We start from the raw sequence: 25,302 nt of genomic DNA, 5'->3' as shown, positions 1-25,302 counted from the left end.
TTTTAATTAATTTTACCATAGCGATGGCATTGGCGACTAGGGGTTTCAATAAATCTGTACAAATTTGTGTCCAACATTGTACATCAATAAGGTATCTGAACGCTCTTCACATTGTAAACTATTTAAGGCATTGTTTTAAACGGAGAAAAAGTCTACACTCGTTTCGAAATACTGATCTACAATAAAAACAAAAATATAAAACTGTAATCTATGGTAGTCTATGTTCGGCGCCTGTGCAGTCTGCCCGCCATATTTGTTGAAAAACGTAAACGGACAACATAAGAGAGCGGCAGTTTTCTTTTTCATAAGTTCTGTTGAAGTACGGTGAGCGCTTCTCTTTTCTAATATAGTTATGTGATTTTGTGCATGATATTAAATATTGTTAGCCATTTAGAAGTTTTATGCAATGGCTTTGCCAGCCGAATCACAAAGGTCTTTTCGACTTTATGTGACCCATGTGGATGGCGAGGGTCCTTTTTTGAAAATTAGCGGCCAGCTCGACCAACAGTCTTCGTTAATGGTCGAGAGCCTATTTGAATCGGCTCGCGGAAACTTGGAAAAGGGAATTGGAGCAGTTTCTGTGGCAGCTATCCATGAAGGTGTAATATGTGCCGCCAAATACAAAGATGGAACATACTACAGAGCGAAGATCATAGACATCACGAATCTGTCTACCGGTTTATTGGGCGTCCATTTTATAGATTACGGTAACAAAGACCGTATTTCTCTCAGTGCTATAAGGTTTTTGGACAAGTATGATCCGATGTTTCTTCAGCTTCCCGGGCAAGCGACTGACTACTACCTAAGTCGTATTATGCATCCTTCCGGTCGCTGGGACGAGCCGCTGCTGCTCAAGCTTCAGAGCTTATTGTGTTACGCAGAATACCCTGCTGCTGTTGAGGGCCAAACCTGCACACTGCCCATTATATCTATTCAATACAAGGGCAATGATTTCTCAACACATCTTGTTTCAAACAGATTTGGTATAGCCATGCCCATAGCAAAACAAGAAGTGATGATGCTGCAGCCTATGGGAACTGACAGGCAACAAGGGCCAAACTGGGCACCAAATTTCATACCTGATTCAACACCGTATGCTGAACATGTACCATTTCTGATGAATCAGAACTTCCCGTCCAACCCTGCATCTGCAATGAGATTGCAGCGGAACACCAGTGTGCCCTTCAATGGTGCTATAGTGCCTCCACCAACAGCCATTAGCCAGAGGCTACTAGTCAATAAGGTTTCAAGAGGCCCAGTGAACCTTAAAGGCCCAATAAGACAGCCGCAAGTGGCTCTAAACTCTCCCCCTATCCAGATATCCACTCCACCTCCAGAGGCAGCCCTTAACAAGAGTTTCTCACCCAAAAAGTCTGCCACTTACAAGAGCCGCTTATTAGAAGTGAATTCGCAGCACAAAGTGTTTGTGTCATTTGCAGAAGAAGGACCAGAACTCTTTGCAGTGCAGCTAGTGACAGACGCTAAGAAACTTCAAGATATGGTGGATGACATAAATAGAAGGCCACACAAGAGCCTCACCGAGCCTCCCATGATAGGAACAGTATGCCTAGGCAGAATGTCTGGAGACCGAATTATTTGCAGGGCAATAGTCATGAACTTATCGGGGTCGCAGTGCAAGCTGTTCTTTGTAGACTTCGGTGATACAGAAATGGTGTCCTACTATGACATCTTCGACATCCCTGAAGAGTTTGTCAAGCCAAATGTATTTGCTATGAGATTCTGCTTATCGGGTGTGAAGAAACTACAGAAGGGACCATATTTGAATGAGGCATTTAAGCAACTTGTGAATGGAAAACTGATGACACTGCAAGTGGTCGCTCCAGAAGGTCCACCGTTAATACAGTATGGAGAGCTGTACTTAGACAACAAGAATGTACTAGACTTGCTGCTAGCCAATGTTAAAGACAAGATGCAGTTCAGGTGGATGGAAATGCTTCCTAATGGCAGCAAGGCTTCGGTACTTGTGTCTTATGTAGACAGCTGCATCAAATTCTACGTCCAACTATCAGACAAGATTGACGACTTGACTGCTGTGATGGAAGCTGTGAAAGTCCACTGCGAGGGCACCTCATCTCCCGGAGAGTTACCCGTTGGCACCGCTTGCTGTGCCAGGTTCCCTGATGATGACAAATGGTACAGGGCCAAGGTTCTAGGGTCTAATAACAAGATGGTCCTTGTGGCATATGTGGACTATGGCAATGAGCAAGAAGTTAATGTTTCGGATCTGAGAACCATAACTGCTGATCTGTTAAAACTGCCAGCACAAGCCATGAAATGTGCATTGAAAGTAAGTATTATAACTTTTCACCTTTCATTAAAAACTATCTCTGAATATTACTTGGTCGTATTAAAAATATTTCAAGCACTATTAACTAACAGAATAAAATAGAATTGAAAAAAAAAGTCAGATTAAACTTTAAATTTTCTTCTAGGGCTTTGAAAACAAACCAGTAGAAAGCAAGACCTCGAATCAGCTTGAAATGCTGGCACTAGAAAAGACGCTGACTGCCAATGTAGTTGGTGTCTTATCCAGCGACACTATGTTGGTATCTCTGGTGGATGACACGACCAGCCCGCCCCTGGATGTGGCCAGGAAGATGAACCAGTTGTCTCAGCCTAGAAGCAATGTTGAGGTAAGTTTAAGTTATATTATCATCTTCAATGGGTGCTCTGAATGTTTTCTATTACATCCCCAATACCCTTAGGTACCTTTTATTTGCTACACTATGATTACCATTGTACCCTCCTTGAGCCCCATAGGATGAAATTCTGTGCCTTCTGTTTTAGTTATCAGGCAGCAGCCAGGGCCATCCTACATATAAAACGAATATTAAAAATTAATTCTTATTCATCTCACAGCAGCAAAGTGGATACAATGCATGAAATTTCAATCATATAATATCTGCGAGAGCTTCACCATTCCCAAATAATGCACAAATTTAAAAAAATGTGTGTATAAAATTTGTGTAAGATTTTTTTATCCTGACCTAGGCTTTTCTATAACAGTAGAGCGATCCTGTGTGAGGGATGATAGCCTGGGGAAAATCCACATTTCCGTAAGGGTTTATTTTATAAGCGTTAATACTTTATCGCCAAAAATGTTGGTGTCGTTTGAAGAATTCATCCTTGACGTAAAACTAATCGTTGATAAAGCAAACAACGCAAAGAAGCATTAGAAGAAATACCTATCGATTCCATGCAACAAAAGAAAAGCTGCACAATCATAACGAGTCTAACGAAGCATTTAACACGCCCAATCAAAATTCATCGACGTCCTGATTAGTGATTACGACAGCGCAATAGACAAAGATAGATTCGGCAGCTGTTTCTTTCTAACCAAATAATTAGTAATGTGCAATAGAGCGCGATAATATGTGCTTACTTTCCCTCTTTTTGCGCATTTCGCATGTCTAATTATTTGCGCAATATTCAACCTTAAATGTCTAGAATTAGGTGCTAAACGGATGCTTATTTGACGTGACCGTACGTTAACTATGCATCTTTTAAATGTTACTTCAATCGCTTTCCAAGTGCAGTAGAGTCGAACGATTATTTTAACCAATATTATAAAGAACTTTACGATCAATCAAATATTCTTAACAATGTCGAGGATAGAATTACAATGGTTGGCACATTGAACGTTCGTCTCATGTGTTGTTGAGCACGAATACGTGGCACATGATTGATATCTCTTCTAAGCATAATTACCAGGTTTCGATATGATTAGTGAAGAATGAAAATTGGCCTACAGGCTACAAGTGGGTTAGATGCCGTTGTAAAAGAAATGCGTTAATCGCCGTTGTTAAACGAAGTTCATTAGATTAGAGATTAGAACATTGTAAATTGTAACTGCTTAAAGTGCTTAACAAAACATTTTTATTGCTTACTTATCTTTATTGCTACAAAGGGTTTATTGATATTCGTTTTAAGTATGCGAAACGTTTGTATTATAGGCATAATAATATTAATAAGCCTACTCTAATAGTACATTAGGATGTGATCAGGATACAAGTGCCAAAAATAGGAAAATCGCAACGAGTAGCGATAAATTAAATCACAATGGCAATATTTTAAATCAACACGACTTGCGACGAATTACCTATTCGCACATGTATTTTACAACGTTTTACAGTACATTTAAATTTTCGACATAGTTACGAAACGTGTTAATTATCGCACTAGTGCGGTAAAGTAGCACCATATGTATTATAATTATAAAGCATTTTATATGACTATGTAGAAGAAGAAGGGATTTCAAACAACACACATCATAATGGAGTTGGTTGTTTTTATAGAAACTTTGTTGAATATGATCTAAAAAAAACTATAAAGATATCTATGTACCTATATAGGTTGATTCAATTGCGTTGGTCTAGTTCGCCGTTAAGTAAGAAAGTTCATGATCACAAGTGCGACCTTTCTACCAGACACAAATGTTATCTAACCGGACATGGTTCAAAGAACTCTTGTCATCGTAATACGAGACTTTCCAATCCATGACTCATGATGTTTAAATTATATGTTAGTAAATAACGGACGCCGATTTGATTTGTTCGTATCGTGAGGTTGTCGTCCAGTACTGCATTGCTAATTGTATTCAAAATTAATACATAGTGACTTGTTTTTATTTTCATTTATTTTAGTTAATTATATTAGGAATTGGACGTCAACTGCGGCACAAAGTGTGACCGTTAAGACTAAGAGCCCAAGGAAATAGAAAATAAAGCATTTCCGTCAGTAGAAAAAACCGGCAAATTTGAAAAATTTAGGCGCTTAGGGTTATCGTCCCGGGTTGCGAATTTCGCGCCTTTTTCTACTGACAAAGTTGTTTGACAGACTATACTTAGGTATTTCGTTGCTAGAACGTCAACGGAACTAAAATTAAGGCAAATAATTACTCAATCTAGCAGTTTGCAATTATAGTTCGGTTTTTTTTTGCATTAGAAAGAAGGTAAACAATCTTGACGTGTCTTTTTATAAAAGAATATTGAAAAACGCTTTAAAAAATTAGTTTATATTACTTATGAAAGCAAAAGAACGTAAAAGATCGTATAAGATTTATAATTGTAACATAATAATTAGCTGTGACTTACTTTTCAATGGTAATTTTTAATTAAAAGACATGTCAAGATCGCTTACCTTCTTTCTAATGCTAAAAAAACGAACTATATAGGCGAGCGTTATTTGTAACGGGTTCGCGATATTTGAAACTGTACACGAAGTAACAGTGAGTTTCCGGCATCAAGTCGTATACGTCGCTGTTTCCTAGACATCTAAAAGTCTATTCTAGTATTTACATTGGCGGTCACGTACCTAATTGCTTACATAAATATGAAATTGGTCAAAACTGCTACTTTCTGTTGATTTCTCGTTCGTGAAACACGAAATTCAATATGGCCCTGAACTTGCGGTAGTAATTAGTGAGTTTTGGTTGTCATCTGACGACATATGAAAAAAACCTTTCTGTAGTTTGTGCGAAAGTAGAGTGACCCTTTAATTTTTTTTTTATTGTATACAGTGCTTATACAGACGGACAGACATCACATCACTGTACTATAATGGTTCCGTTCAATATATTTTGCTAAGGAACCTTAAAAAGTATAATAGGAAAAAAGATCGAGAAGTTTTGTTCAATAGCTTTCTCCAGTGGCAGCCTGCACTTTGCATTATGTTATGAAAACTTTAAACAGAAATAACTAATTTGAAATGTTGTTACTAGAATCTAATACAAACTATTCTAAAATAAAACTAAAGTAACCTAAATCTAAAAAGGCCCCTGCGGCAAGGTCCCCAAGATGCTGGCCGCGTTACCCCGCTGAACTGCCAGACTGAAGCGTTGAGCGAGGTAACTGCCAGCTCTTGGGTCCCCAGTTGCGTCCCTAAGTCTCTTTGAAAGGTCTCCAAAGAGACTCAGAGCGCCAGGACCCCCGACCCCCGGCCCCCGGACCCAGGGTCTCGACGCCGAAGGGAACAAACCTGTGTTCGGCACTGAGACCGCGATATTTTCCCACCTTTGCATTATAGTTGGAATGCTCAGGCGTCGTTTTTGGGGACGGGTCTATTAGCATATCTTACGTTTATATCCCAAGTAGCTCAACATTATACCATCCTTCGCCTTTTTTAATGTTTTAAAAGTTATATTATTTCCTACTTTTATACAAATGATAAAGAAGACAGCTTGCTAGACAAGTAATCTCGCGGTCAGTTGGGTTAGCCCCAGAGATAAGAATGTACACGTTGATACCGCGATGTTCGCGCTCGGCGCGTTTTACTATATCGCGCTAGTTTTATTAAAGAACTGAATTGCATTAAATTCCCCCCCCCCCCCCGCAATTCTGACAAAGAACCAAAAATCCTGACATGTCAGGGAAAATTCTAACGTATGGCAACCCTACCCCTATAGATCTCAATTAGTAAAGTGTCATTCTATAAAACTTGCTAACTATGTAAACCATAGATGGTAGGATCCTAATAGATGTGATATACGCGTGCGTCCGTGAGGGACAAAACATAGGCAATGCAACACTATGATTGGTCGCATTTATTTTGTTGCCCACCATAATCAATACTAATTTATGGTAGGGAATAAAAAAAGTGAGACTGACAAGGACAAACAATAATAGCGCTTTTGCTGCTACTCCTACTGAAAGATACATAAGACTATCGGTCATTTCCCCCCGCCCCTCATGCCTGATCCAGTTAAATACTAGATTCATGATGTAAACAAACCGCCATATTTAAATTGTCTGTCATGATGAATTTACTAGTGACTTTTGTTTACATAGTTAGCAAGTTCCATAGAATGACACTTTGCTGATTGAGATCTACAGGGGTAGGGTTGCCATACGACTAGGATTACGATAGGATATGACTTAGGATTTTCCCTGACATGTCATCATCTTTATGCTGTAACTCGATCGATCCTAATTATTCCCTTGTCTCCAGACTAAGCCGACCACGCCTGTAAGCAAAGCGGCCCCAGAACAGTTCAGCTCGCCAGAGAGCGACCACGGCAAAGGGTTCAAGCGCGAAAAGAGCTTCAGAGAAGACCGGCGGCCAAGAGACGATGACAACTTCGGCCAGCGAGGTGGCAGCTTCCGAAACAGGTAGGTTCTCTTAAGCCCAAGATACACTTGTGTAAGTTTTACGTAAGTAGGGACACAGCTATACTACAGAATGAGAGATGAATATATCACCTTTGACCCTACTTACGTAACTTACAAGTGTATCTCAGGCCTTGATGAATATATCGCCTTTGACCCTACTTACGTAACTTACAAGTGTATCTCAGGCCTTACTTTACCAATAGCAACACTCCTAACTTACCATCGGTGGTACTTACCAATAAGGTTTTGCAAGGGCGGATCCAGATTTATGGACACAGGGGGGAAGGGTCTCGTGGTCAAATTCTAGTTTGTTTTTCGCAAATAAAACATTAAAACCTATTTATTGTGGACCCAGCCCAGGGTGCCCATGACCCACCCCCTGGATCCGCCCAAGGTTTTGGAATTATCAGTTAACAGTGTGGACAATGGACATCGGTACGTCTAGCAAAAGTCGCGCTACTACATACAAACGTGACTTGACATATGGAGTCGCGGCAAGACATACTAATAATGTGCCGACGGCGACTTAAAATCAAGAAATTTTCTCATGAAAAAAACATCTGAAACTTGAATTTCACATAAATAAAATTCGGATGAAAAAATGTATTAATGGTGAACAAAATAGTTATTTTCGATACAAGTGCGAAAAAGAGGAAATTCGAAACGAGTGGCGATAAATTAAAACACGACCGAAGGGAGATATGTACTGTAAATGTCTTTACAGTACATATGGGGCTACTTTTCCGCACTAGTGCGTAAAATAGCACTTTTCGTGCGTATGTCGAAACTTTAAAGTGCCATATGTACTGTAAAACGTTGTTCGATACACGTGCGAATAGGTAATTCGCAACTCGTGTCGATTTAAAACACTCCCTTCGGTCGTGTTTTAATTTATCGCCACTCGTTTCGAATTTCCTCTTTTTCGCACTTGTATCGAAAATAACTATTATGGAAACTCCCTTTTATTTATTTTATAGTTTCCGAGAACTGTCGAACCTTTTGGGAGTATCGTATCTTGCACATGTTAAGAGTGTTAAGTATACTTGTAAAAAAACGCAGACCCCGATGAAGTCAAGTGCGCAGATGACGCCCAAATTTTAATTACATTTTTACATTACATTACATTACATTTGGTTCTGAAGATACTTTCTATAAACTAAACACACTTATAACAAATGATGCGGACGACATATTCAAAATGATCTAAGCATTCTGAACAAAAATGTTACTGGCCCTCTTAACAACTTCTGCTATTGACTGTATAACAGTTACCAAGCCGAATATCTGAAGAATCTAATGAAAATTTGCCATTTAGGTGTATACTTAAATATCAATAGGTAATCCACAAGTGATCTCAGTCAAATACTTAATTAATAGATAGCGATAAATACTCATCTCGTGCCTAGTCAGACGTTAAGACATAATCTGAAACTCGTTAATTATCGTCGCATTCCAGTTTTATCTATCTCTGGGGCTTATTTTCAGAATCGTATTGCATGTTCTCTCTTTAATTTAGATAACGAAATTGATGCAGTGAGAATAAATCAGGATAGGCTTGGTATAAATGAATGTATTTCTAGTGTCGCCGATTACGGTTATCTTTTTATTGGATTTTCACAAGAATTCCATTTGTAACTTATACGATTTATCCAAACTGAACTTATGTCTGTGCTCCCCAGATAAAATACATACTTAGGAACATCGCCATAAACGTTGCAGTAAATTCGAAAGGTCGAATTCAGAGTCTGGCTACTGAAATATTACACAAATGTTTGGCGGGAAATTAAAAAAATCTTAGACTGGTCACACTTTGTGTAGTAGGAATTATAGTTTTGATACTAGAAAATATTTTTGATTTTTTTGTGCACACGTAAGGTACAAGTTGACGTTGACGTGCACTCACAAAGTCAGCTCACATAATTTCTACCACTATGTAAAGTACAGTCAACGATAAACACATATGTTATCACTTTCTCACCATATACCATTGTAACAAGGCGAAAATTGAAATGTAGTGTAAATAAGACCTAGCTCGATAATACCGTAATATAATCCATCACCAAAAAAATTACATAAGTACTATGCCAAATATGCTAAATGCCAAGTACCAAAATATTTATAGAGCACCAACCTCCTAATTTGTTTACATTTGTGTAGGCCTTGTAAACATTGCAGTTTTTCGTTATACAACGCTACACGTCGACTTCGCACATTGTCGTAATTATTTACGAGCTTAAATAATAGTTTGCAGACCTCACTCAGTATAGACATTATTAATATTATTTAAAATAAACCCCTTATAAACCGCAAACAATTTGAATCAATGACATAAATTGACAACTGACTTTTGACTTTTTTTTTAAATCATAGACAATTGGTGATACAACAACGAAATATCTGTCAACTATTTTTGACTAGCCAGACTCTAATTACATACATACTTTTTGTATGTGGTTAAGTACCGCTTTGGTATTTGTAAGTGGCTTAGGTATTTAAGGTGCCCATTCATAGGATGTCATGCATCCTATGAATGGGCATTCGTAAAAAACTCTGGGATACAAATGTTAATATGTAAAACCTTAAAATCTTTGGTCTTGCTAGGAATCCATTATTTATAGTAGAAGTATTTTGTTAAATGGGCGTATGTATTCCAACACACAACTGTATCGTCTATTGAGTAACTCATTGTCATAATGAAATTGACTGTGAATTTTTTTTTATTAAATATTACATATAAACAATAAAAAAACCTCACGTATATAACGTTCTTGTTGGTTACATGCAGCGTAGGGTTCGACAGCTAATTTAAATTATTTACTTCTATGGTGTGCATGTGTGTGTATAAATCAAAGCTCGTAATTTTAACGAATGCATGTTACGCACCAATGCTTTCGGATGCAACGTTGAATCACTAAAGCTAAATGCATAGCAACGTTGAATCACTAAAGCTAAATGCATAATGACTGAGATAGTTTATTAGTCGCATAAATTTACTATTCTAATTCTTAACTTATCTAAATCATGAAAACGTTACATCTGTCTCACTTATATGGAGTTATCGTTTCTAGTCTAGTTGACATAGATATTTAATGTCAATTTTGAAATGGGATAACTCTATCTCAAATCCAATGATAAGAGACAGCGATCATTTCATCCAATTCATATCACACTTAACCCATCTAGAGTGAGAGAGCGAAACTTAATTGTAATGTTTTTCAACAGCAGTTTTTATACCACAGTTTTTTAGAGGCTTGCGTGAGTCACGGATGACCTTGAATTAGGTTCTTTGAACCCCGCTGCTCGCCTAGCGGGTGAATTTTAGACGCTCCTCACTGTACCCTAGGTTACTCAGCTTCAAGTGTGCATGCATAGGACTATTTAGGGTTATTATAGTTGTGAAGTAGTTGATACGTACGCAAATGTGTCTTAGTGTGTGATTTGTAGTACAATGGCGAGAAATTATTATCATTACAGAGACAGAGAGCCGTTCGATCGATCGGGGCCGGGCCGGCATAGTGACAAGTTTGGAGGCAGACCCGATAAGGGAGAAAGGTGGGTGTTTAATTGTTTATGTTCCACAATATCGGGAACATTGTTTGATATATTTTTGCATTTGCATGCGAAGTATTTTTCCCGTTACTTCAGTCGTTTTATTTATCTTTCCAAATTCAGTAAAGCTTTCATATGTTAATGTATAAATGTTTTTCGTTTCTAAGTCCGGAATATGTTTATATTTAATATATCTTTCTTTACAGTATCCTATTGTCTTGCTGAGACTTTTACGTATTGTGATTCAGTTTTTCGTAGACTTTTAATTTAATGCTTATCTTAAACTGCGCCTAATGTTTGACGTATGAGGTCATAACCATCTAAACATTTTCTTTACCATAATTTAATTGTTATGTTAAAAGATCAAAAATATACGAATACATATTTGTGACGTTGATAACGAAACTCCAACACAAATACAACGCCGCGCATTGTAAGTGTAAGCACATCGACAACAATGTCCCCGTTCCATATATAATTTTGATATTTTACAGTGGCATAACCATTGACATATATATCTAGAGACTGGCTTTACGGGCAATAATAATGAGGCATGACAGGGGCCAGTACAGCGGTGTGAAACCGCTACAACGCGATTGGTTGATGAGTTCGCATCACGCGCGCGATTGGTTGTTGAGTTCGCATTACGCGCGCTATTGGTCGCAACTAGTTGCGTTAGACTGCAAGATTGGCTGGAATTCGTGAGTAACACTGCTGAACTAGTACCATTTTTAGTGCCCTTAAAGCCCGTCCTTAGTTATTATACGTCAATGGGCATAACCATAAACAATACCCACAGACGCGGTAAGCCATGGGAGACCAACGCGCAGCCCGCGCCCTCTGGAGACGACTGGGAGGAGGCCCCCGCCCCCGCCCCCGCCGCCCCCGCGCCGCGCCCGAACTTCCGCGACAAGGACAACCGCGACAACAGGGACAGAGACCACAGGTAACTAGCAGCAACCAACAATCTTTAGGGCCAACCCAATGATATTATATAACCATAGATAGGTTATACTCATACTTGAGGAGCACAAAAAATACTTCCATATTTATTTCTCTGTCTACGAAGAAATCTGTTATTTTTGATTAATTTTCTCATTCCATCCATCTTTGTCACACTCGTTGTTAAACATAAGGTCGTATTTTTCTCCTTTGGTGTGCCGGAGCTCGTTAGCACGTGCACATTTCGCGCTTGTCCAGGCGCGTCTAAAGGCAACTTGTCCAATTTGTCACAAGTTAAGCGCTTCAATTTTAGAACGCCTATAACCTATCTCGAGTTATAAATCATTGGGCCAACCCACACTTGCGTCTCCCGAGCGGCGTCTAGTCAACTCTATGGCTGCTGTTAGACGCATTTTCCATACCGCTGACTAGTTACTGTGCGGGTCATGATATCGGAATAGTATTTATAGCCACTTATTTTCTTCTAAGATAAGGGTTCTAAGTAGCTGAAGTGGGGTCACTTAAAAGAAGATAAGTGGCTATAAATACTATTCCGATATTGACAAATTTTTATGTTCAATTTTATTTTATAAACTAGAATAAGTTTGCCTTTTAGGACATCCAAATGGGGTAAACAACCCAGTTCCTGGCACGGTGATTGATATTTCATTGTCGTCATCTATTTTTCACTTCAACGGTTTACCCACAAAATAGATACAGTACAGAAGTCAATCACATGTATGTACTTCACTTTTCATACCTACGCTCGGTGGTCGCTCTAGGGTTGTCAACTATGATTTAAGCACAAAAAACTATCGTGGTAGTGGCACTCGTATCTAGTAGTGGCCGGGGCGGGGTGCATACCTACCTACCTAACTGTTCTGTTTAACGTTAAAACGAACCATCGAAATACAATCAGATACCTACTTACCTCTCTGAAACCACTGGTAGCTTAAAAAACGACAATTCACCGTTTAATGTTGAATTTGAACAACCGATCACTGAACAGTTATAATAACTTTTTTTTTGTTTCTCCATTATTGCACAAAAAAGTTCACAGACGCGTGTCTCAAGCGGATGGCACTCGCGCTCGGACTGGTCCCAACCGGTCCGAGATATCGTGTCCGTGAGCAGTGTCTATGTGTGCGTTGCTCGAGCGCACTTTGTATGTAGATTGATTTCAGGGATGTTGCGGATGCAGATTTTTTGACATCCGCGGATGCGGATGCGGATGCGGATATTTAAAGGCTCACATCCGCGGATGCGGATGCGGATGTCAAGATTAGGTACTTAGAAAACGTCAAATATTACATTTTTAGTATTTTTTTATTTAAGAAAAACGAAACGTTTAGTATTTGAGCAAGAATATAGGTGCATTATATTTAATAAACAGTAACTTGGCCGACTTTTCTGGATCTAGACGATTTCGTTATAGGTAATGACGAAATTACCTAGCACTTACGCCGCCGCTAAGACTTTCCTGTACCGACTTGTTCGACATCCGCATCCGCATAAGCTCCGCATTGATTTTATGCGGATGCGGATGCGGATGTTGAAAATAATGCGGAAGTTCCGCGGTTGCGGATGCGGATGCGGATGTTCGCAACATCCCTGATTGATTTCTGTACTGTATCTGTTTTGTGGTTTACCCTATAAATCTACAGAAGAAAGCCTAGAGCGGACAACGAAAGGCCGGGTCCAAAGCCGGGCTGGAAGCACAAAGATGGCGCCGGCGTGGGCAAGAGGCTCAGGCAGGCGGCCGAAGCAGCGTCGGCCGACGCGCAGAAGGGGGCCAAGGGATCTATACAGGACAGGCTGAGACGGTACCGTCGTGGATGTGGCCTGTTACACCGTTTTGCTTGCCGGTCGTTTAATGCTTACGCCGCGAGTAGATTAATTTAAAATTAGTTTTACCTTTTATCACCCTAATATCATATAACCTGATGAATTTATACATATTTTAGATGTTAAATTAAGTTTGTTGGTAATACAGTCACCTGCGATAATGTGTTACACAACGAAGGCCGCAAAAATATCTGACACGATCTTATTTGTAGAGCCATGTACACTAGTAATGTAAGTCTGTAAATATGTAACTAAAATCTATGGGCAAACTGGCCTGAAATAAAGAATTTTATTATTATTATAAGAGCGTCTCATATATTTTCACGGCCTTCAAAGAGTAACATATTATTGCAGGTGACTGTACAAATATACTTATTGAAATTTAATATGTAACATAATCAACAAAAAAGAAATAAGTAATACGTCGTCCAAAAAGAAGTTAAACATACTCAAATTATTACAAAAGTTTAGATGTCCAAAAAAATTTCTTGTCTATACAGGACAACCGAGTTTTTTTAACTAAAAAAAGTAATCTATAAATGCATTCTGATTCTCACTATTTTTGATCACCCCACACATATGAAAGGTTAGTTAACACAAGTCAAACTTATGAAGTTAACAAGTTACTCGCAGCATTTAGATCTGAATTGAACATTCGTGATCGATAATGAATTTAATGAGCATACTCGATGTAAGCATTATAATTAAATCGGCATCGCACTAGTTTCCCCGCCCTATTTGCTTGGTCACGCTTGGATGTTCTTGTACAGTATTTATTTGACGTTGTGTCGATGTTTTCTCCAACACAAGTAAATTATACAGATTGTTAATTTGCCATAGAAAGTTGAGTGTCTCTTTATTTAATTGGCGATACGTAAAAAGGTCTCAGGTAGGGTTTGCAATCCGGATCCGAAATGTATGGAATTATCCGGATCTGGACCCGGATCCGCGGATATTCCCATACATTTTGGATCCGTCGTGCAAACCCTAGTCTCAGGCAACATACAAAAAATCAGAACGCCACCTAGTGAGCTCTCTGGCACCCATTTCTGATAATGTCACAACTTTGGTCTACCTTGACAACACTAATAATATTAGTGTCTTTGAAAATGCGCCTAAAAAGTGTTTAAACGTATAGTTTCACTTTTATTTAATTAAAAGATATCTCTAACGACCCTATATGGCATTAACAGTCTATAATATAAACTTGTTTTTTCACGTTGTCTTTGCGCACTTTTCAGTTGACCATTCCAGCATTCGGCCTGTTTCGTTAATCCCTTCGTTTTCTGTTGTTTTTTTTGCAGCTTGGTTGTGGTTGTATTTGTTGCACAATAATTTCCAGTTTAATATCACCGTCTTCATCTTTATGGGTGGTATTCCATCTGTCCAATATGTTTGTCCAATCTCATGGCGTCTCATTCCCTCTCTCAAGCAAAATGTAAGACAAAACATACATTGGACGAAGAAATTGTACAGGTGAAATATCACTCTAAGCACTGTAATTCAAGGATACTTCACTTGGCTTATTAATATTGCGGTGGATACTTTTCATTCAAAGAATTGTATTACATAAAAAAGCTACATTATGGTTGGTCTGTTTTGAGCAGACTGAAGTACCCTTATGTTCGCTAATTTTACACATTTATGTACCTAGCTGGTTTTGGCATACTGAACGAGGATAGAGCATTTATCTCTTTTTTAAACCTATATAACATAACCTAACTAAAATAACAGGGATAAGTCTTTATCTTTGTAACAAAATGAACTAGTCATCAGCATAACAGACAATGCTAAATGTAACAGAAGTAACAATTTTTTATTAGTATACAGTCAGCAGTAGATAGCTATGTACTTTCTTAAAGATATATTTAATACAAAGAAGTTGTTTTGTTTGCTAATATTTTTCAGTATTGTTTTCTTCTTAGCTACTTATCTGCTGACTGTACCGCCCAGTTACGAAATTAACATAAAATTCTTGCATTGCAGTGACAATAAATTCAACAAGCAAGACGAATGGGAAGAGAAGAAAGACGACTGGGGCAGCGGCACACAGAGCCGCAACGACCGCTTCGGGCAGAACCGGGGCGAGAAGAAGGACTGGAACCAGAAGCGGGAGTTCCGAGACAGGGGCGAGAATAACCGCGGCGACAGAGATAGAACGAGGAGTAACTTCACACCCCGTGACCGCGCCGAGCGCGCTGACCGCTCCTTCGGCTCTGACTCCGACAAGCGGTCAGAAAGAAGCTTCGGCCGCGCCGGAAATAAACCCCGCTCCAAATTCACACAAGTACAGTACAAGGAACTCCCCGACCCAGTCCCATTGGAATCCCGCTTCGACGAACCAACAATCGAATCCGAAGCCCAACATGAAGTATCCGTCACCTGGATTATAACCCCAAAGAGCTTCTACACGCAACTAATGTCCCTCCAACCCAAGTTCCTAGAGATGATGCACAAAATCCCAGAGCTGTACAAAGGCGTCAGACCTTACTCAGGAAATGTCCCCGTCAGCGCTTCAGTACTAGCCAGATACCCAGCCGATGGAGTCTTGTACCGAGCTACGGTCGTCTCCGCCCAACCGTTCTCAAAATTCATAGTCCAATACGTCGATTTTGGAAATAAACAACTAGTGGACGCCAAGGACATATGGCAGTTGGATAGACAACTGTTAGAGCTGCCTAAAATGGCGATTCATTGCTCGCTGATCGGCGTGGCGCCTGTAGAAGGGGAATGGAAGGCCAACCCCGAGTTAGACCTGTGTTTCAACGCGCCGCGGTACCAGTGCGTGTTCCAGGAGTGTGTGGAAGGGCAGTATCAGGTGTCGTTGTGGAATAACGGAGCGAGTGTTACGGATATGCTCGTGGAGAAACAGTTGGCTGTGCTGTCGGAGCAGCAACCGTCTGTTGCACTCAAAGGTAAATATTGCAGTACTGATCTATTGATCAGCTGACACAACATTTAGTTTCGTGGAATGGCCCCATACATTCCATGACTTCTCTTCTTCTTCTTAAATCAATACCGTGTTGTGGGTATTTGAATCGAAATTCTTAAAAAAAAATCTATTAGGGTTTAGGGCTCATTTAGACGATGCGAGAACTCGCATGCGAGTTTCAATACATTGCGGGTTTTGATCGGTCAGTTAAATTGGACGTAACCAACAGTCCGCAATGTAACTAAAATCGCAAGCGAGTTCGCGCGCCGTCAAAATCAGCCCTTACTCTTTAAGTTGGCGACCCTGTACATAAGAATAATATTAGTACATTATGATTGGTGCAACCGCCCTAAGATATTGACGAAAGTTACTTAACATAACATCTCACCTTGTTTTCAGATGAGGCAATAGACCTGACCATCATAGTGGGTCAGCAGATCCCGTGCCGCGTGACGCACTTCGAGTCGTACGAAAAGTTCTACGTGCAGCTCGACTTGGAAAAGGCAGAGCTGGTCGAGAGCGCCATCGCCAACTTCGACGTCAACTTGGTACGTACAGCAGTACTTTTATTTTCAGTCGAAGTGGTCGCCATGGCCGAAATCCGTCGGAAGGATCATCATCATCATCATCACGTACAGCAAATGTAGCCATACTCGAAATAATGTATACAAAGCTTTTTTGGCAAGAGAATGACAGCGTCATATTTTCCGAAATAATTGTTTCGTAAGTGGAAAATTTAAATGTAAGTATAAAGGTCTAGTTTTTACTTTAAAAACATGAATTCAAAAAATTTAGCATGATAGGGCTTTGATTTTGAATCTTTTTTTACCATGATTCAGATACATGATCTGTTTAACCGTTTTTGATCTTTACCGGAAAACTGCTCACCTAAATAAAAAATCGTAGCACCGTGATAATGAAGATACGCTGTCTTCCATTGCACGTGCACCTTCCGTCGAGCGATAACGTGCTTGTTTTTTGAATGAATATGACCTTGAGTTATTATATGTATTTTATTTTCAGTTGACGCCGCTAACACAGGATACTCTAACGGACGGCGTCCACTGCACAGTGAAACACGAGGGTAAAATCTACCGCGCCATCTTGAACGACACGTCGGACGCAAACAAAGTCGTCGCCGTGTTGCCAGACTATGGCAACACTGTCACCACATCATTAGCCAATGTAAGTCATGTTTATAGTGTTACAATAACACAGGATACTCTAACGGACGGCATCCACTGCACAGTGAAGCACGAGGGTAAAATCTACCGCGCCATCTTGAACGACACGTCGGACGCAAACAAAGTCGTCGCCGTGTTGCCAGACTATGGCAACACTGTCACCACATCATTAGCCAATGTAAGTCATGTTTATAGTGTTACAATAACACAGGATACTCTAACGGACGGCATCCACTGCACAGTGAAACACGAGGGTAAAATCTACCGCGCTATCTTGAACGACACGTCGGACGCAAACAAAGTCGTCGCCGTGTTGCCAGACTATGGCAACACTGTCACCACATCATTGGCCAATGTAAGTCATGTTTATAGTGTTACACTCACACAGGATACTCTAACGGACGGCATCCACTGCACAGTGAAGCACGAGGGTAAAATCTACCGCGCCATCTTGAACGACACGTCGGACGCAAACAAAGTCGTCGCCGTGTTGCCAGACTATGGCAACACTGTCACCACATCTTTGGCCAATGTAAGTCATATAACCTCAGGAGCAATGAAAGAATAACGGCTCACATTACTGAGTTGTTACTGTATTTTTTATATTTTGAAATTGCGTTCATGTAAACGAGATTTTTTTTTCTAAAAGCTTACAATAGAAATAGATGCCTACATTTATCCGAAACTGCGTAGACGATAATTCAAACCGACTTATCCTCTTTGACTGCTCCGACCAATTTAATCGCAATAGTAAACCTTATCGGTATGAATAAAGATTATTAGTGATGGTCAAAAGGTTCACTAGGAATCTTTCAATACTAAAACCTTACACAGTCAAATAAAATTCCAATAGCAAACTAAACATTATTTGCCCACAGTTGATGATCCTGCCAACGGAACTGAGCGTATACTACTACCAGTCCCTGGAGTGCTGCCTGAACAACTACACCGCCGAGTCCAACATCCTGATGCCACTCGAGGAGTTGAAGATCACCCTCACGGGGAACAAGTTCATCGTATACGTAGACAGCGTTGAGGGGATCCGGTAAGTGTCTCGACAACTAAATACAAAAACACCAAGTCTGCAATTGTATATTGTATCTTAGTTGTAAATTTAGTTGTTAATTTGGGGAATCCTAGCTTAAGATCGGTTTTCCTAGGATAGCGGTGCCGTGCCGTCATATAGCGGCCGTCTCCATACTAAATAATACGGCTAAATATGGATGTCGTAGTATTTGTATGGAGACGGCCGCTATATGACGGCACCGCTATCGGAGGAAACCAAAGCTTTAGGTTGGCATTCCACCTGTCCAATATCTTGGCAGGCGTGTCTCACTTCGCGATTTCGTCGCGTCGCTACAAGTACCTATAAGTACATGCGGCCCACACCAATCCACCGTCTTATGCTTTCCTCTTGGCTTTGACGGTACCATATGTGAGACTATATATAGTTGTTCAAACCAATTTGTCAGTCAGTAACAACCAGGAAAACTAAAACTACACTTATCCTTTTCTTTTGGGTGCTAGTACTAGTGTAAGACAAATATAGTATGATTCTCTGTCTATGTTTGAAATGAGACTGTCCTTTGACAAAACCAAACATATTGGGAGGGGATTTAAATCTTCTCGAGGCAGAAGTGTAGGGTTGGAGCCGGTGTAGCTTTATTTGACGTTCATACGCGCATTGTAACTTGAATAAACTATTTTTTTTTTCTTTTATCTTTAAACTATAATCCGATTATTCCGTTCCAGGCTGATGACCACCCTGTACGACATCAGCACGGGTTCTAAGCTGGCAATCTTCGAGCCTGACGAGGGCGCCTTCGAGGAGGTGGTGACGCTGTGCGCGCGCACCGTGTTCAACTACAACTTCGGGCTGTGCAGCGCGCAGCACCTGCAGACCCTCAACGAGATCTACCTGCAGAAGACGGCGGACATCGAGAAGGTGCAACAGCTGCTCGACAAGCTTTATGTCTTCTACGATGAAGGTGAGTCCAAACTGACCTTCTTAAGCTTATTATGGCGTCTCCTGTCATTACCAACGTTGTGCCACAAGGTTCTAACAGATCGAGAGAGTTAACAGTTCTTATATTGGAGTTCCGAATATCAGTTGCCTACTATAAATGTCTATGGAGATATAGTTTTAAAAAGTATATGTGACAGGCCACCTCTGTTTCATATCTGTCTATTGTAAAACTTATCTAGTGACCTTGTATAACTGTTAACCAATTTTGATTGGACTTCGGTATCGAGGCACTATACCCGCCTGGAGAGAGTACTTTCTATTATACCTCTGTACCTTACCACAACTATGTACTTTTTGAGTTTATAATTTTCTGTATTTTTTTTTGGCAAAAATTATTTTTACAGTACACTAGTGCGTAAAATAGCACTTTTCGTGCGTATGTCGAAACTTTAAAGTGCCATATGTACTGTAAAACGTTGTTCGATACACGTCCGAATGTGTAATTCGCAACTCGTGTCGATTTAAAACACTCCCTTCGGTCGTGTTTTAATTTTTCGCCACTTGTTTCGAATTTCCTTGTAGTGTAGTCAGCTCATACACAACTGCTATCAGCTGGCACACTGCTCTTGATACAGCTGATACCTATCTCCCACATATGTACTTTACTACTTTACAGAACATTAAGTTAACGATGCCATAAACCTTGACTTACTGTAATACAATGGTTAATGACCATTTCCATAACTTCCACTCGATCAAGCCTGTTAAAACTTTAGTATATAAGGCCAGCGCTTTCTACCAATATATTCAGTATTTTCTCGACTCTTGTGTTATCATTATAACCCCTGAACGCCGAACACTTCATGGCGACCCTGCCAGGATAACTGCTCAGCAGCCTTCAGAATCTTCGGACTTTCGGAATCATCTAAGTTGCGCCGCCCAGCCAGCCAGCCAGCCACCCAGCCAGCCAGCCAGCCACTACCAACACCGCCTGTGCCCAACAGCAACCACCAGATGACTACAGGGCAGGACGAGTGCGGCATGCGCGCGCCGCCCCCCCGACGCCAGCGTGCCCCCGCACCCGCGCTACAACACCAAGGCCGCCCGGCTCCGCACCTTCAAACACTGGCCCAAGAGCATAAAGCAGAAGCCCGAGGAGCTCGCCGAGGCCGGCTTCTACTACACCGGCCAGAGCGACAAGACCAAGTGCTTCTACTGCGACGGAGGACTCAAGGACTGGGAGGAGGACGACGACCCGTGGGAGCAGCACGCGCGTTGGTTCGACCGGTGCGCGTACGTTCAGCTCGTCAAGGGAGAAGATTACGTCCAGAAGGTCATGAGCAGCCAGCCCGCTAAAACCTCCCAAAAAGGAAAAGAATATGAAAACTAACAAGTAAGCAAGCACACCAACTACTTAAGATTATTTTTTTTTCTCGCCTTATTAAAATTATCAGTTAAAATTATCATTAAGTATAATATTAATCAAATCCATAATTTATCTATCTATGGGAAGATAGATCTATAACCTTAATAATGTATAATCTATTCTTTAAACATGCGGATCCGTCTGCGAGCGATATTCCAAATTCTACTATCTATTTATCTATTAATAAAATTATAATTAGTTTACGATTACTACTTGATGACGGAAAACAAAGCATGAATATATGTTAAAAAATATATATTCACCAGTTGACCATAAGTAATTATTATTAAAATAAAACAAGTAATAAAACATACATATAGATAAAATTAAATATCAACAACTTATTAAAATAAAACAATTAATAACACAAACACATTTTCTAATAACCATCAATAAATTTAACCGATGCATCATTCGTTAAATTATAAAACATATAAACTAAATTTAAACAAACAAAACACATATAACGCGTCGCATGATAAACTCAAACAACTTTATACAAACAGCAATTTTAAATAACAAAGACGGGGGTGCATTCCATTATTTCCATCTTTGCAATTAACTTAACATATATATCTTCATATAGGTATCTTAAAGACCACAATAAAAAAAAAACTACCCCAACAGTAACATTATTTAGCTTCGTTTAAAACAAAACAAACCACTAACCCACCATCCACCACCCACCACAAACACTAACACGAACAAACTAACCTAACATTTCAAAATAAAACCCATTTCCCAACCTAAAGACAAAACCACTAACACGCAAACCTAACATTAACTTGAACTAACCGAGAAACACTAGAATCTACTATTCCACACATTAAACAACATCACTTATGATATTTCAAATGATTATCCAATTTAACGTTCAAAAAGTTAGCTTCCACACCATTTGGTTTTCAATTGGTAACATAATTTAATATATTTTTGCAAATGCCCTCTTAATCAGTTACAGATTAATTTCGTGTTTTTCAAAAGAAGCTCAATCAAATCATTTCACTATTGCAATTAATCAATCAAACTTTTGTTGGTAAAATAGAAGTATTTGATATGTTAACACTCCATTACTGTTAGAAAACACATTATTATTTTATACATGAAAACATTACTTACACAGAATATTATTTTTTTTATAAGGTCAAATAATTTCAACTTACATATACTTTAATACCTTTAATGCGAATTATAATCTATTTTTTATTATTATCTGTTCAATTTACAAATTTGATTTAATTTTTTGTATTAGTTATCGATATAACTTATTTCTATGACATGTAGTCAATCTCAGTAAATATTTTGTTTTTAAATCAAAAATAAAATAAATAACAATCTTACATTAACATACATTAACTTACATTTATATATCAATAATATTCAATCCACGAATCTACTACTTAACTAATTAGTTATTGCATAAAAATAAGAAAATGCCATCAGCCAGTCACCACTCTCATAAACTTATAATAACCAAATATAAGAAATAATACAAAAATTAAATTAGAAAATCAATATTCACATCCAACAAATTACCAATAACAACAAAACATACAAAGTAACACAAACATAACAACAGTAACTACTAATCAACTTAAACATATGATTAATGGAATGCACCAGACTTGTGAAGGCCGCGTCACGCGTGCTCGTCACACGTCACCCAATACGGATGAACAAGCAACACATGCTATGTCATCTCAAATTTCGACTACCTACAGAGAAAGAAGAAAAATAAATAACCATAAACAGTTCATACACTTGACGCATTATTAGAGTTTTAAACTAAAAAATAATTCACAACATATAATATGAAAATTAAGGCGTCAATTTATATACGAGTAGGTATAAAATGAATATAATGAAAGACAAATAAATAAAATAAAAGGGAAGGAAAAATATAAATATCACATTGAGAAAGTTAAATCAGATAAGTGTTGCAACCAACAATTAGCCTGATCAACTAAAAGTTATTGTGACTCTTATATGCTTTAAGTTTTCAAAATGATGATTTCCTTTCAAAATGGGGTAGCTCGAGGAAAAAAAAATGTAAGCAAGGTACACCAGGATACAACCAGGCAATAACCCTTGAAACCTAAACAATTCGAGCGAGCTCTCAATTGCAGCGGTCCTTGGGCACACGGAAAGGTTTTTTGTTGTTCCGATGTGTGAAAACAACTGTCTGGCAATACATATTAACACGTAATATGTATTAGCGCGCTATAATAAATTATAAATTTTTGTATCCTTAATAAATATGTTATATGTAAGAAAAAAAGGTCGGCCGACCGAGAGCGCTATTAAAAGGCGCTGTGTACTTTTTAAAAAGACAGGTGATAGGTATCACAAAGTCAGCTTACAATTATTAGGTCACAATGCAGACATTACAAAATGGCTCATTGGCGATCAATTATTACACTAACAAACAATTTTCTACAAATCACGAGCAAGAATTCTGATGGAAAAAATATATATATTAATAATAATTGAAAACCCCAGAGAAAAATAATAGACACTAACACATTAGAATAACATTTTTCTTTTACAAGCACTGAATCCTTGAGACATCATGATACGGTCGAGTTACCTTGCATGAAGGTCCTTGGACACATAGTATGTTTATAAATATAAACATGTGTTAAAAAAAACAGCCTGTAAAAAAAATTAAGTATACATAAAAATCTGATATAGCATTATACTATATAAATAAATAAAAAAAACAACTATCAATCAAAACAGAGAAGAAAACAAATAAATAATACAATAAATTATGTACTAAATATATTTATGAATAAAATAAAATACTTAAAATACATGTTTTATAACAGAATTCAGAACAAATTTAATATTTATATCTAAAATTACAATTAAAATTATAAATTAAAAACAAGACAACGCTTCAAGTCGTTCCCGGCGCAAAGAACATTAACTAAAAAAAAAAAAAAAACAAAAAACGTAATACCAACATTAAATAAATACCTACAATTACAGTGATAATAATAAACAAATCAATTAAATAAAAAAAAATACATACTTAATTAAAAATAAGTTAAATTAATGAAAAAAAAACCAATTAAATCACAAAAAATACCTTACATGTAAATACAATACACGTAGTATTGTGTCCATAATATAATAATAAATTAATGAGTTAATGACCAGTTTACATGTCGAAGAGAATTCGCAAAGATACCTAACAACCTACTTGCCATATCTACAATAGGTCAATGTAAAAAAAAAAACACATATATATAAAATAAATAAAATAATACAAAACTTATTTCACTCAAAAGAATACCACTTAATTTAAAAGTTTAGAGTATTATATTATACTACAACACGAGTTTTTCGTCACCAATGTAGAAAAACCCTTTAACCACATAGTTATTATTACCCAATGTATAAAAGACCCATACACTGTTATTCAAAATCAGGGTATAAATATTAGCATTAAGTAAGAACATATTGAAAAAAAAAAACAGCCATGCAGCACAAAAACAAAACAACACATATGAATGCAACCTTTACATTGTCAATGACATATTATCAAAATTATAAATCAATTTTTCAAATCATTACACTTTTCGGCATCTAAAAATATCAGTTTACACTGAACCGTAGTTATATATAACAGATAGACCCAATTTATAATTTTACCTCTTATTCCCTAGAACTTAAGTATAGATTACAAAAGTCCCAGGAGGACGCTGGACATAATTTAATTAAGACAAAACTTAAAAAACAAAAATATGAAGAAAAAAAAAATCATGTAACAATAACGTAGGAAACATAATATTAATAAAAAAAGGAAGATAGAGATAAGATGGACCCAGTATTTAACCCTACACAGTATTTCAAGACTAAGGTCAAAATTTAAAAATATTAGTATCAGGAAAAGAAAATATTGTACACCAAAACAGAACAAAGCACTATTACTATTAGAACTCACCTTTTCGGCACACCAGACACAAGAAACACACACACATACACACACAAACACACAAGTCAAATTCAAACGTAATTACAAGTTCCATGATCGACCGACACAAATCCGCGAAGTAAGCGACGGAACTAATCTGATAATCTAACAATCTACATTTCTTATTTTACAAATGCAATTTAAAACCGATCACCTTCAAACTTACCAAGCCGACAAAATCCAAAAAAGGATCTCCATCTTCCTTGTTAGAACGTAAGAAAGCAAGCAACGCATTGTTTACAGTAGTATATCTAATGTTACATAGGAATAATTATAAGTAAGAAACATACTAAATGTCAATACCGCACTTTTAGCTATAAGATAAATAATGTAACAGAAAACCTAACATCCC

The 25,302-nt window shown here is 38.2% G+C and overlaps 1 protein-coding gene across 1 annotated transcript in view; it reads left to right on the top strand.

Annotated features, from left to right (window-relative positions):
- The first annotated feature begins 234 nt into the window (after positions 1–234).
- LOC134652017 (maternal protein tudor-like) overlaps positions 235–25,302 on the top strand; it is a 29,415-nt gene continuing 4,347 nt past the window's right edge. The window contains exons 1-11 of the mRNA XM_063507170.1: positions 235–2,308; positions 2,454–2,654; positions 6,967–7,127; positions 10,602–10,679; positions 11,476–11,622; positions 13,283–13,441; positions 15,450–16,378; positions 16,795–16,943; positions 17,419–17,580; positions 18,458–18,624; positions 19,332–19,567. Coding sequence (XP_063363240.1) covers positions 407–2,308; positions 2,454–2,654; positions 6,967–7,127; positions 10,602–10,679; positions 11,476–11,622; positions 13,283–13,441; positions 15,450–16,378; positions 16,795–16,943; positions 17,419–17,580; positions 18,458–18,624; positions 19,332–19,567 — 4,291 coding nt within the window. The 5' untranslated portion in view covers positions 235–406. The remainder of the gene's footprint in view (positions 2,309–2,453; positions 2,655–6,966; positions 7,128–10,601; positions 10,680–11,475; positions 11,623–13,282; positions 13,442–15,449; positions 16,379–16,794; positions 16,944–17,418; positions 17,581–18,457; positions 18,625–19,331; positions 19,568–25,302) is intronic.

This window comes from Cydia amplana, chromosome 11 (genome assembly GCF_948474715.1).
Source record: "Cydia amplana chromosome 11, ilCydAmpl1.1, whole genome shotgun sequence".
Lineage (NCBI taxonomy): Eukaryota > Metazoa > Arthropoda > Insecta > Lepidoptera > Tortricidae > Cydia > Cydia amplana.
This window is presented reverse-complemented; position numbering and strand designations above follow the sequence as displayed.